Source organism: Bos taurus, chromosome 11 (assembly GCF_002263795.3).
Source record: "Bos taurus isolate L1 Dominette 01449 registration number 42190680 breed Hereford chromosome 11, ARS-UCD2.0, whole genome shotgun sequence".
In the NCBI taxonomy this organism is placed as follows: Eukaryota; Metazoa; Chordata; class Mammalia; order Artiodactyla; family Bovidae; genus Bos; species Bos taurus.
In genome coordinates this window covers 54,792,996-54,806,513 of record NC_037338.1, presented here as the reverse complement: position 1 = coordinate 54,806,513, position 13,518 = coordinate 54,792,996, and the positions used below count along the sequence as shown (strand labels likewise).

Here is a 13,518-nt window from a genome sequence, read left to right as displayed (position 1 = left end):
ACAGTTCTTCCACCCCTGTTTGCTTTTCATGGACTGTAATAGAACAAGATGTGAGCAAACATCTGTTGCCTTTTTAAAATAGTACTTTGATATTTTAAAAAGAATAGTGACAGAATTAGAAGCCTAATTTCTGTGGTTAGGGACAACAGACACCTATGGGATGGAGTGGGGAGACTTAGTCTAGCACAGTTTGATGAAATTTAGGACTGTGGATTCGTCTGCTGTCACAACTCTGAGAAACAGCATGAAGCAATGGATAGAGCATGGACTCTGAAATTAGGCTTTCTGGGATTGAATCTTGGCTTTACCACTTACTACCGTCATGATACAGGACAAGCTGTATGGCCCTTCCAAGTCCCAGTTGAACACAATAGTAGTTCCTCTATCATAATGAGATTGGGTGAGAGAAGGAAAACTTGAGAAGCTAGTCCAGATAATGACTCAGGGTCACAAATGCTAAACATAAGCTATTATTTTTTTAAATTAAGTAGCCACTTGTCTTAGACTTGATAGAGGAATTTTAGGACTTCCCCGATGGCTCAAGTGGTAAAGAATCTGCCTACAATGCAAGAAACACAGGAGATGTAGGTTTGATCCCTGGGTCAAGAAGATCCCTTAGAGGAGGAAATGGCAACCCACTCCAATATTCTTGCCTGGAGAATCCCATGGACAGAGGAGCCTGGTGGGCTATACAGTCCATGGGATTGCAAAGAATCCAACATGAGAGAGTACACGTGGGCATGTGCATACTCAAAGAAGTAGAAAGGCCTTTGAGCAGGAAAATATACAAGTATCTTTCTGTAGGTGAGTCTAGTCAGTGTATATGTAGGCCAGCTTGAGGAATGACTGGGGTACCTTTGAGAGTTATTAAGCTAGGAAGACCGGCCCAGTTAAAGGCTTAGAACACTCATCAGAGTAGCTGAGCCCCACCTGAGTGTACAGCCAGTCATTACTGCCATAGCTTGAATGTGCTTCAGAGAAACTGAGCAAGTACAAGACAAATTTGCATGGCTCAGACCCTAGGCATTGCTGCCCTTATGGTGAATCCAACCAGGAGAACAGGCGAATGGCCAGGAAGGATTACTGGGCAGTAGCACACCCGAAGTCTTCCCCAGGGACTCAGAGGTAAAGAGAGATGTGGGTTCCATGCAAGAGATGTGGGTTCCATCCCTGGGTCAGGAAGAGCCCCTGGAGGAGGGCATAGCAATGTGCTCCAGTATTCTTGCATAAAGAATACCATGCACAGAGGAGCCTGGCGGACTACAGTCTATAGGGTCTTGAAGAGAGAGATAGGACTGAAGCGACTTAGCATGCATGCATGCTGCACATCCAACACCCAGAGATAGAGTTAGAAAGAATCCAGGCTCTGAGAATAAGACCCAAAATCACAGATCAGGAGATAGAAGCTCTCACTAGACTCAGTCATGATGTTTATAGGATTCCCTGTTCATGTGTGATCAGTCATGTCTGACTCTTTTATGACCCTGTGGACTGTTGCTCACCAGACTCCTCTGTCCATGGAACTTCCCAGGCAAGAATACTAGAGTGAGTTGCCATTTCCTGCTCCAGGAGATCTTCCAGACCCAGGAATTGAAACCACATCTCTTGCATCTCCTGCACTGGCAGGTAGATTCTTTACCACTGAGCCACCTGGAAAGCCCATAGGATGCCCAGAGTTAATAATTGAGATTTGTTCATTTTGAATGATAGGTTGTGACTGAAAAACAAGACCCCAGAGACTGAATAAGGCTTAAGAGAAGTAACACAGTATAGTGATTCAGCTGTTCAGCTTTGGTGAGAAAAGGATAGTATGGGTCCTAATTCCTACTTTGCTGATTCATGGCATCTGGTCCTATCACTTCATGGCAAATAGATGGGGAAACAGTGGAAACAGTGTCTGACTTTATTTTTGGTAGCTCCAAAATCACTGCAGATGGTGATTGCAGCCATGAAATTAAAAGACGCTGGCTCCTTGGAAGGAAAGTTATGACCAACCTAGACAGCATATTAAAAAGCAGAGACATTACTTTGTCAACAAAGGTCTATTTAGTCAAGGCTATGGTTTTTCCAGTAGTCATGTATGGATGTGAGAGTTGAACTATAAAGAAAGCTGAGCACCTAAGAGTTGATGCTTTTGAACTGTGGTGTTGGAGGACTCTTGAGAGTCCCTTGGACTGCAAGGAGATCCAACCAGTCCATCCTAAAGATCAGTCCTGGGTGTTTATTGGAAGGACTGATGTTGAAGCTGAAACTCCAATACTCTGGCCTCCTGATGTGAAGAGCTGACTCATTTGAAAAGACCCTGATGCTGGGAAAGATTGAGGGCAGGAGGAGAAGGGGATGACAGAGGATGAGATGGTTGGATGGCATCACTGACTCAATGGACATGAGTTTGTGTGGACTCCGGGAGTTGGTGATGGACGGGGAGGCCTGGCATGCTGCAGTTCATGGGGTCGCAAAGAGTGGGACGTGACTGAGCGACTGAACTGAACTGAACAGGAACAAGTTACCTTACCTCACCTCCCTAAGTTTTCCTTTCTTCATCTGTAAAAGGTGTTGTAGAGTTTCTATTTCAAGGATTTTTGACTCTGCTTCTGCTGCTGCTAAGTTGCTTCAGTCGTGTATGACTCTGTGCGACCCCATAGACGGCAGCCCACCAGGCTCCTCTGTCCATGGGATTTTCCAGGCAAGAGTACTGGAGTGCATTGCCATTGCCTTCTCCTTGGACTCTTGAGTCATGCAAATTAACTAAAAGGACTAAAGCAATGCCAAGCGCCTTGTAAACATTCAGTCAATGTTGGTTGTTATTACAAGAACTTCGTTTACACATATTCATTAACATGTTTTGTTTGAAAATGCCCTAGTTATAGTATACATCATGAAATAGAATGCAGTTATGTGAAATAAGTTTTCATAAACCTTCTATGTAAATATCATCTTGAAATGTAGCTTTATGGTTTTTAAGGTATTTTCTTTAGAAAGTGAATTTTTAACAAAATGTTCCACTTGAAAACCAGGTCTCGATGCTGTTTTGGACAAGTATAAAAGAAACCCATTTTTAAATAAAACAAATTATGATGGTGCTGAAAATGATCTAAATCATTATGGTGGGTAAAGGGCAAATGGTAAAATTTACCCTTAGGGAATCCAATTTTTAAGAAAAAGTCAAAATTTTGCATTGATTTTGGATTGGCCTTACTACCTCAGTATTTGCTCAGGCTTAGCTGGGCCTCACCTCCTCATTTTGCCTTGCCATAAGTTTAGTACCTGCCCCACCAGGTGGTTTGAACAAAATCATTGGCTCAATCATTCAGAATCATCTCACTCTCAACCAATGTGTTAGGTTTATTCACAGGATTCGTGCGTCAGGCTGGGAGAACAAAGGGGTTCTGAAGAAGAAAGAGGCTATCATATTTTTGCAGCAGAATTAGACACCATCTATCTGAAAATGGAATCTGTGGTAAAAATCTCCAGATTACTTGTAATTCTTCTCTTTGGACTTACTCAGTTCTCCCAAGATTTGCTTTCCAGGGGACAATTTAAAATACAATAGACATACTTGGTCCTATTCTACTTCTACTAATTCTGTTGCTCCAAAGCAAATCAACACAACTGTCCCTGATATATTAATATCATTCTACCCTCTCTTCACTCATAGCCCACAATAGAAGCAACTAACTTTGTGAATGAATATTGCTCATTTTTGAAACCTGACAGACTTTTACGGGGAACTGTCAATTGGCTAAGGGGTATTGTATCTAGCTCTAAAGAAACCGTGATTGATTTCCTAATTGTCCCAGCATTTTGCTATCTTATCTCTTTTCTTCATTATTTATATTCCTACCTGAAAGTATCATTGGAAAGATGAAAAAGTGAAATTCAATCGGTTAATGAGCTGTGATGTTACCAAACTTGTGGATGGTGAACGTCTTGAAATCATTGGATGAAACAAGCCTTGAGATAGTCTTTGGGTTTCATTAATCCAGAGGTTCTCAACCTTTGGCATGAATCAGAATCTCCTGGATTACCAGTTTTTGATTCAGAAATTTTGGAATTGGCCTGAGAGATTGCATTTTGAAAAGGTTCCCAGGTGATGCTGATACTGCTGGTTCAGAGACCATACTTAGAACATCACTGCACTAATCTGTGCTTGGCTTCCCTTCTATTAATGTGAATAATCTAGAATTTTCTTTTCCTTAACTGACTTTAGAAATTTATGCTGTATAAAGTAAACATTATTGGTTAAATGGTTATTTTGGTATATGGACATCATATACAGTGTAATAGAATTGGTAGTGTAAGTAATTACTCTATCCATTTGGTTGATTTAATTTGCAAAGCAGTCAATTATATATTCCTTGAGTCATGGCTCTAATCCACAAATCTCTGCTTCTCTATATTATTGTGGAGTCAGTTTAATTAATACTGACGTTTAATTTATGTGTGTATGTATGAGTGTGTGTGTATGGTGAAGCCTTAATTTTATGGCATTGTAAGAAATTCTTACTTAAAAAGCTCCTTCTGTTGTTTTCTCCAGTGATCTGATTTAATAAGCTTTTTGTCGTAGAAGAATTGAGTTTATTTCTCATAGAGTTTTTTAAGCTCATAATATGTTTATTTAGCTTTAATTCAGGATGTAAAACAGATAACAGCCAGGGCAACATAATAGAACCCTTGGATATAACATTTGATGTCCCCAGTCACTACTTGAGACTTGCTTGGTTCACAGAAAATGACAAGTTAAGTGAATGCAGGTCATATCACCTGGGGAGTCACAGTGTTTGGGGTCACTGGGCATAAACACTGTTAATTCCTCACACCCAGAAGGTCATATGCCTCATTCCCATTCTCTAATGTGGCTACAGTCATTGATTACAAGTTATACAGTGAACAGCCTCAGCAACTAGAAGCACATTCCTTAGCAACAGCCTTGAATTCCTCATTTAGCTACAATGGGATACCTTTCCTTAATTGATACTATAAGTTTGATGAACAGATTACATTCAGGCATCCCTGAAGCTGGAGTAATATTTGTAGTGCAGCTGTTAATTCTTTCCTGTCATTAGGTGACACATACAGTCCTGACTGAATGGGAGTCTGGGAAATGCAGTTTTGAACTTTTTCAGCTTTTGTGGTCCAGGAGTTTGAAACAGATATTGAATGGTCTAGTATGAAGTATGTAACATGCTGCCTAACTGGTGAAAAGCAAAAAAGAGGTAACTGGAAAAATCCCTGGCCTTAGAGTCTGGATATGAATTTCCACACCTATGCTGCTCTAAGCTGTGACTTGTCTTAACAATTTTAAAGTCATCCTACCCAATAGGGTGGCAGTATGGCACAGTAGTACAGTCTTGAAGGACCTTATCACTTATGCTGTGTAAACTTGTGAAAATTACTAGATCTCTGCGTGCACTAGATCTCTCACCATATGATGGCAATGACAGTAATACCTACGTCATAGCACTGTTGTGAGAGTTGAGTGGGGAAAAGTTGTTAAAATAGCATTTGGCACTTCTTAAAAAAACAATATTTCATTTAGCACATGAATAGGGGGGTCTTACTGAATGCTGTCTGACCTAAACACACCTAACACAATTGTTGATATTTTTATATGAAGTACATTTAAGACCTGGGAAAAATCAGACAGATACTGTAGAATATCAGACATCTAATTAAAAAGTCAGTGTATCCATGGATATATTCTTCTGCCTAACTGCCTGCATCCCTATCAATCCAGAGGTCAGGGTGGAGAAATTAATAAATAGACACTTTCACTGGGAGGACCATAAAACTGAGATGGAAAACCCTTATAACTTTTTATTCTTCAGTGCCTGCCAAATGCTTTTCAAACATTTAAGTAATTGTCATCATTACCAGTCAGCCTAATGTAATAACATTAAATGTTCCACTTTGGAAAATTTCTGTTATGTTGGAATTCTTAGGTGATTAAAAAAAAAGTTTTGTCTTTAGAGGTATTGAGATTTTAAGAAAACTGTGTATCATCAAATATCCTCTTTTTTTCTCCTTCTTATGTTGGGATTAGGAATAGAAGACGGGTGACTTTTTTAACCTATTCACCTTATCATGTAATAATCTGCTCCTTTATGGAAATACTGTATACCTGCACAGACACAACTTTGTTTTAACTGTGAAATTGCACCTCCATCTTCTGAATGCTGGGCCTTGACTAACCCATTTTTATCTTATTCTTCTACTCTAGCTGGACAGTGCCACGTCACTCATCCAGGCAGCTAAAAACCTGATGAATGCTGTTGTCCTCACAGTGAAAGCATCGTATGTGGCCTCAACAAAATACCAGAAGGTCTATGGGACAGCAGCTGTCAACTCACCTGTAGTGTCCTGGAAGATGAAGGCACCAGAGAAGAAGCCCCTTGTGAAGAGAGAAAAGCCTGAAGAATTCCAGACACGAGTGAGACGAGGTTCTCAGAAGAAACACATTTCGCCTGTACAGGCTTTAAGTGAATTCAAAGCAATGGATTCCTTCTAGGACGATAGGCTTTAACAAGAAAGCTTTTTTTTTTTTTCCCTTCTTTTTTTTTTTTTTCTTTTTAATTCCATTTTTGTATGCATACCTGCTGACTCATATGCCTCTGGCATGGGGAAAATAAGGAACAGTGTCTGTTTGCATGTAAGATGAGATGTGATCAATACCACTGATCCGTCTCTAGCCTGGGGAGGGGACAGGAAATTCCTGTCCCGAGGTGGCACAGAGCTGTCCTTTGCAACATTCTCATAAAATTGGGCAGAGTTCACATTGCAGTGTTTACGGGAGTGGGAGGGATGGGGAAAATAAAATTATCTCTACAAAAGCAAACTCTAATGCATGCAAGAATCATTAGGTTGGCAGGTATATTAATAAGTGACAAACTGGAAGTGTAATGGTAGAACATAAAGCTTGTATTGCTTCTGTTTAAGTGCAAAAATGTACTAGCCAATACGCTTAAGTGTGTGGCCCACAAATTGAACAATTTAACTTTGACATCATGTCCATAATATTATGTGGAGTTTTTACTAAGGAGAAACTAATTCATCCAGCCTAAAATGTTTCTTTGAATCTGTATTCTGTTCTTTCTCTTCTAGTCGTGCCATTACTAGTGCTCTTGTTATCAATTTCCCCCTTTACTGAAAACAATAAACCTTTGTTTAAAAGAATTATAATCCTTCTGGGGGCACTGGAAGCACAATGTGGTGATCATCTTGCTCTTACTTTAAAAAAAAAAAACAAAAAAACTGAACTATGACTTTGCTAGAAATAGGAGGCCCAGTGATGGAATGTTAGAGGAATGGAAACTGACAACATGTGAAGGTTTAGAGGCAAATACATAGGTGTAGCTTGGAGTGCTGGTATCTAAAATACCACTGTATCCACTAACTCGAAATAAACACATTTAATCTTGACACCTAAAGAATGTTTTCCTCCTTTGAATGCATGCTTATAGAAGATTAGAGCATCTTCTTGAAAACTGATTAAAAATGCTTTGTGTTTTTAGAAATTGGGGGTAAGAGTAGGTAAGTGACATGTAAAGAAAACTCTGGATCATCATTATAGTCCAAGAATTTATTTTTCTGTGTGTTTTTCCATGTGGTTTTTATTCACTTTCAAAGTGAATCTAATGAGAAAATCATGTGTTAGAATTTTCTGGGCCATGTTTAGCCCTGGGCTAAACTTATGAAACTTAATGTGTTCTCAGAAGAAATTGAATCAAGAAAAAAATTATAGAGAGGGCCATTAATTTTAAAATATTTTATTCATTTCCAAATATTTTTATCTCAACTACAGAAAGAGGGCCGCTGTCTCACTACTAAGAAAGAGTGGGCTGTAATCTTTCAGCTATGACTTGAGGAGTGAAGGGAAAAAAACATATTCATCTGAATTCTTGAAATTCCTCCTGTTTGAATGATCTCTACAGGTTAGTGAGTTATAGTATATCTCTAGAAGACTTCTGGTAAAACGTTTTATTACTTAGCAATGTAGTAACATATTGGGAGACAAGGACACCTATGCTTTATATCAGCTTAGATACAAAGTCCCAAAGAGATGAGGAATTGTGGAAGAAGAAACACATAGTCCAAAATGTTCCTATGGACTGTAGTCCAACAGGCTTCTCTGTCCGTATAATCCTCCAGGTAAGAATACTGGAACAGGTGGCCATTCCCTTCTCCAAGTGATCTTCCTGACCCAGGGTTTGAACCCGGGTCTCCTGCATTGCAGGCAGATTAATAGTCTGTGCCACACGGAGAGCCCTATTTAAAGATGGTTCTGTTCAAATCACTGCTCATCTCCACAAGGTGATGAAAATACCACCCAGGCTGAGAATGATCTATTGATGGAGGATCTACCACAATAGCTGTACAGTGGTTTTCAGCACTAAATCAGTAAACCACTATTTCAACTGCCCTGCTCCCTTAATTCGTGTAAACGCTGAGACAGGCAACCACTGATATTGATTCACAACTATATATGGAATGCATTCTCTGAGCCAGGTCCTAAGTTGAGCTTACTGGCAACTTTTCTTATTAACACTTGAGCATGGCATAACTCTCTTGGTTTATGCATTCTATGATTTAATGGGTTGAAAGAAGTATTCTTTACACTAGCCAAGAAACTTTTAAAATTCAAAAGCTTCTTGGCAAATCCTGAAAAATAGTCGGCAGGCATCAGAGGAGCATCTAGACAATCCCATTGACTTTGTCCTTAAATTTGAATTCAATATTTTAATACAGGAGAGTGAGCAATGTTTTATGGGTGTGATTTCTGGAAAAAAGTCATTGATTCTATTTGTTTTACCAAAGCTTATTGAGTAAACATCAACACTGCCCATCATTTCTCTTGTGATCAAGGAAAATAATGTGTTCAGGTACATAATTAAATGTAAATACTGCTGAGAGCACTATAACAATAGACAAGCTTTACTCTTTGTTTCCTGGCTTTGAGAAACATACAGTCTAGCTGAGAACATAGGATATAGGTAGAAAAAAGATAAGTAAATATGCCAAGAAATTGTACTAAATGTGCCAAATGAAGAAGATAAAGAAATGACTGCTGTATAAGGCAAAATAAGTCAGAACACATTGGGGACTGAAGCATTTGGAGAAGGATTAATGCAAGAGATATGATTTAGAAATGAGAAAACAATAATTAAATATATGCTACATGAATGAAATGTACAATGAATAAATTTAGTAAGGTAGATGACTGGGATGAGCATTCAAGGAAAAAAGAACAGCGTATGTTCAGATCTGAAAACAAGTGCAGTCACAGGAAACATGATACAGACAGGGGAAAATAAATGTGGAAGTGTAGTATGAGGCTAAACTAAGGAGGGTCATGAAGCAGTGTGACCATTATCCAGTAGGAAATTTTGGGTTTTAAAGTGGAATGGTGATAAAAGCAAGCAGTGTCTATCTACAATGAAACTAATAATTTATGAGGAAATGACACCTGAAAGGGGCTGATACTAGTTAGAAAGGATATTTGTGATAGCAGTGTAAGAAAGAATTGCAGTTACTTCTTGAATAACGAGATGTGGAGTAAGAATGATTATTATATAATTTATTCAAGGAAGCTAAAGAGTCAGAAAACTGAAAAGTAACTACAAAGCAGTATGTGAACATGGACTGAAACGTACTGAATATATGGTATATTTGAGAAGATAGAGAAGAAGTAATTAATCTCAAGCAAATAGAGTTATCTGGGATATTTCCTCCAAAAGTAGCACCCTGGGATAATGGAGGATGCATATTCCTGATAGGTGGAAATTAGATAAATCTCAACTTCTGACTTTCTGAGCTACAACTGATGATTTAAAAGATAAAAACTTTATATACTTTCAAGGACCTAAAGTATCCGGGAAACATAGGTTATCTTCAGAAGATCTGTAGTTTTTCCTTCACTAAGTGTTGAAGAATGTGAAGTCAACTTTAATTTTAGAAGTCAGCTTTTATAAACAGTTGGCTCATGGCTTAGGTCATGGATAAATAGGCTCAATGTGTCATTAAGACGACATCATCACTTTTGAGCATCAATAATATATATGACACCTTTCAGACAGTGGAAGTGTAACAGTCTATAAAATACTGTGTACAGCTGAATCATCAAGCAAAATAAGCATTCAAAATACTGTGATTTAATAAGCTGTAGTCACTAAATTTGCTGGTAATGGATAAGCCATATGATCTCTGTTGCTGTGTCATTGTCTATTAACCAAATCAAAGAGGTCAGTACTTATGCTTGAAGATGTGGAATTTTTAAAGGTAATAAAAGGAAGTGGATCAACTACAATAAGTCATTAATAACCTCTTAAAAATGCTAGTCCCGAGGAGTGCCAATAGCAAGGAGCAGACTAGGAAGCTCTAGGCCCGGGTTCACTCGTGGAAACACAAAATAAAGATCAAACACTGACCAAAGTAGCTTTGTGGGAACTCCAGAAGCCAGTTATGGATTTGTAGTAGCCATACAGATGTTTAACAAAGAAAAGGCTACACTTACTACGGAACGAAATTCTGGCATGTTTTTGCTTACCTATAACTGTCTCTTCCCTGGCAAAGCATGGTCAGGAGGAAGCTGTGCAATTCCAGTTTCCTCCCATACAGCGGGGGGAAAAGTCAAACTTGTTTGCATTGTTCTGGGCCGTCTTTGGCTTCCTAAGTGACTAGTTTCTGTTTTGCCTAATAAGGAGCTATGGTGGAAATGGTGGCATGGTTTGGATATCAGATGGGAGCCTACTGAAAGCAGTGGCAGGCACCATGGCATCTAAGAACTGTAGGAAGGTCACAAATCTGTGAGCTATGGGGGCAAGAAATTATGGGCAGAGAAATACAAAGAGCATCTAAGACCCTGAGAAGAAGCAGAGATGAGACTCTGAGGAAATATAAGACATTTAATAGAAGCTGTGAAAACTGGAATATTGGATGGGAACAGCACAGAGACCCAGGAAATAGGCATGCTTAAAAAGGCCTGAAAAAACTCTAAGCATTTATGTCAGGTTGATGAGTGAAGGCCTTTCCCTTCACTCATCAACCAACCTTCACGGAGCCAGTGCGTAAAGACTGGGAGAGGTGAATATTTTTCAAATGTTCAACTGTAGGTTGTCTACAAGTGACTCACATTAGATCTAAAGAAACACAAAAGTGAAAGGAAAGGGGAAAGGGAAAATACTCCATGCAAATAATAACCAAAAGAAGGCAAGAATGATTAACCTAATACCAGATGCAGATCAATGGAATGGAATAGAGAACTCAGATATAAACCTACACCATAATGGTCATTAATCTGTGACAAAAGAGGCAAGAATATACAGTGAAGAAAAGACAGCCTCTTCAATAAGTTGTTCTGGTAAAACTGGATAGCTTCACATAAAAGAATGAAATGAAAACATGTCCTCACACTTTAATACAAATATAAACTCAACATGTATTAAAGACCTAAATGTAGACCTAAAACTAAACAACCGATAAGAGAAAATAGAACATTCTTTGACATAAACAGTAGCAATATTTTTGGGATCTGTCTCCTAAGGCAAAATAAACAAAAGCAAAAATAAACAAATGGGAGGTAATTAAACTCAAAATCTTCTGCACAGCAAGGAAACCACAGACAAAGCAAAAGGCAACCTACTGAATGAAAGGAAATATATGATTTCCTTTCATTATATAATTTCCTTCCAAATATATCATTTGCAAATGATATAATTAAGAATTAATACAAAAATTTATAAATAGTTCATATAATTTAATATCAAAAAATCAAAGAACCCAATCAAAAATGGGCAGAAGAAATGAATAGACATTTTTCCAAAGAAGGTATACAGATGGCCAGCATGCACATGAAAAAATGCTCAATGTTGCTAATCATCAAAGAAATGCCAATGAAACTTACAATGAGATATCATGTTACACCTGTTAAAATGTCCACAAAAAACAAGTGTTGGTGAGGAGGTGGAGAAAAGGGAATACAGTCCTGATAGGACTATAAAAGGGTGCAGTCACTATGAAGAACAGTATGGACGTTCCTCAAAAACCTAAAAATAGATCTTCCATTACCAATAGTTCCACTCCTGTATATATATCCAAAGAAAATGGATGCAGTAATTTGAAATATACACGCACCCTAATATTCACAGCAACATTACTTACAATAGCCAAAGTATGGAAGTAAATGAAGTCTCCATCAACAGGTAAATTTATAAAGAAAATATGGTATCTACACACACACACACACACACACAATGGAGCATCAGTCATGAAAAATATGAAATTCTGCCATTGGCAAAACATGGATGGACCTAAAGAGTATTGTTTATGAAATAAGACAGAGGAGAGACAAATACTGTATTTAGCACTTATATGTGGAATTTTAAAAGTAAAACAAATGAATATTTTGAAAGAGAAACAGACTCACAGATATAACAAACAAGCTAATGGTTATAAGTTAGGAGAAGAAGGGAGGGGATAGATGAGATATGGGTATGAAATTAAACTACTCTGCACAGTAAATAAGGAACAGGAGTATATTGTAGAGCACAGGGAAATATATTTTATAATAACTTTAAGTGGAATATAACCTATAAAATATTAGATCAGTAAGTTATACATAAGAAACTAATATAATATTCTTAATCAACTATACTTCAATATAAAAAGTATACTAGAACAACTGTACGCTAATAGACAAAATAACAGAATAATGTCCTAAAAACATACAACCTAAGAATACTAAACCATGAAGAAACTGAAAATTTGAACAGATCCATAACCAATAAGGATATTGAATCAGTAATCAAAAACATCCCAACAATGAAAAGCCCAAGGCTAGACAGCTTCCCTAGTGAATTCTACCAAATATTTAAAGAAAAATGAACAAAAATCTTCCTCAAACTCTTCCCCCAAAATTGAAAAAATAGGAACATTTCTATACTCATTCTATGAGACTAGTTACTCTGATACTGAAGCCACACAAAGATACTACAAGAAAAAAACTACAGATCAATATCCCTGATGAATACTGATTCAAAAATCTAGCAAACAGAATTTAACAGCATGTTGAAAGGATTACATACCATTACCGAGTGGAGTTTATTCCAGGTCTGTGAGGATGTTTCAACATACAAAAATCAATTAGTATGAAACACCATATTAATGAAGTAAGAAATTCAATATTCTTTTGATAAAAACACTGAACATGAAACTGGAGCCTATTATACAGAGTGAAGTAAGCCAGAAGGAAAAACACCAATACAGTATACTAACGCATATATATGGAATTTAGAAAGATGGTAACAATGACCCTGTGTACGAGACAGCAAAAGAGACACTGATGTATAGAACAGTCTTATGGACTCTGTGGGAGAGGGAGAGGGAGGGAAGATTTGGGAGAATGGCATTGAAACATGTAAAATATCATGTATGAAACGAGATGCCAGTCCAGGTTTGATGCACGATACTGGATGCTTGGGGCTAGTGCACTGGGACGACCGAGAGGGATAGTATGTGGAGGGA

At 37.9% G+C, this 13,518-nt stretch overlaps 1 protein-coding gene across 5 annotated transcripts in view; it reads left to right on the top strand.

Annotated features, from left to right (window-relative positions):
- CTNNA2 (catenin alpha 2) overlaps positions 1-7,419 on the top strand; it is a 1,361,081-nt gene extending 1,353,662 nt beyond the window's left edge. For 3 of the 5 annotated variants that reach the window (NM_001372104.1, XM_010810059.3, XM_059891303.1), the window contains 2 exons: positions 3,344-3,460; positions 6,221-7,419. In NM_001372104.1, the coding sequence (NP_001359033.1) occupies positions 3,344-3,460; positions 6,221-6,508 (405 nt within the window). In that variant the 3' untranslated portion in view covers positions 6,509-7,419. The remainder of the gene's footprint in view (positions 1-3,343; positions 3,461-6,220) is intronic. The other 2 variants (XM_010810060.3, XM_005212780.3) reach the window with 1 other exon arrangement.
- The last annotated feature ends 6,099 nt before the right edge of the window (positions 7,420-13,518 follow it).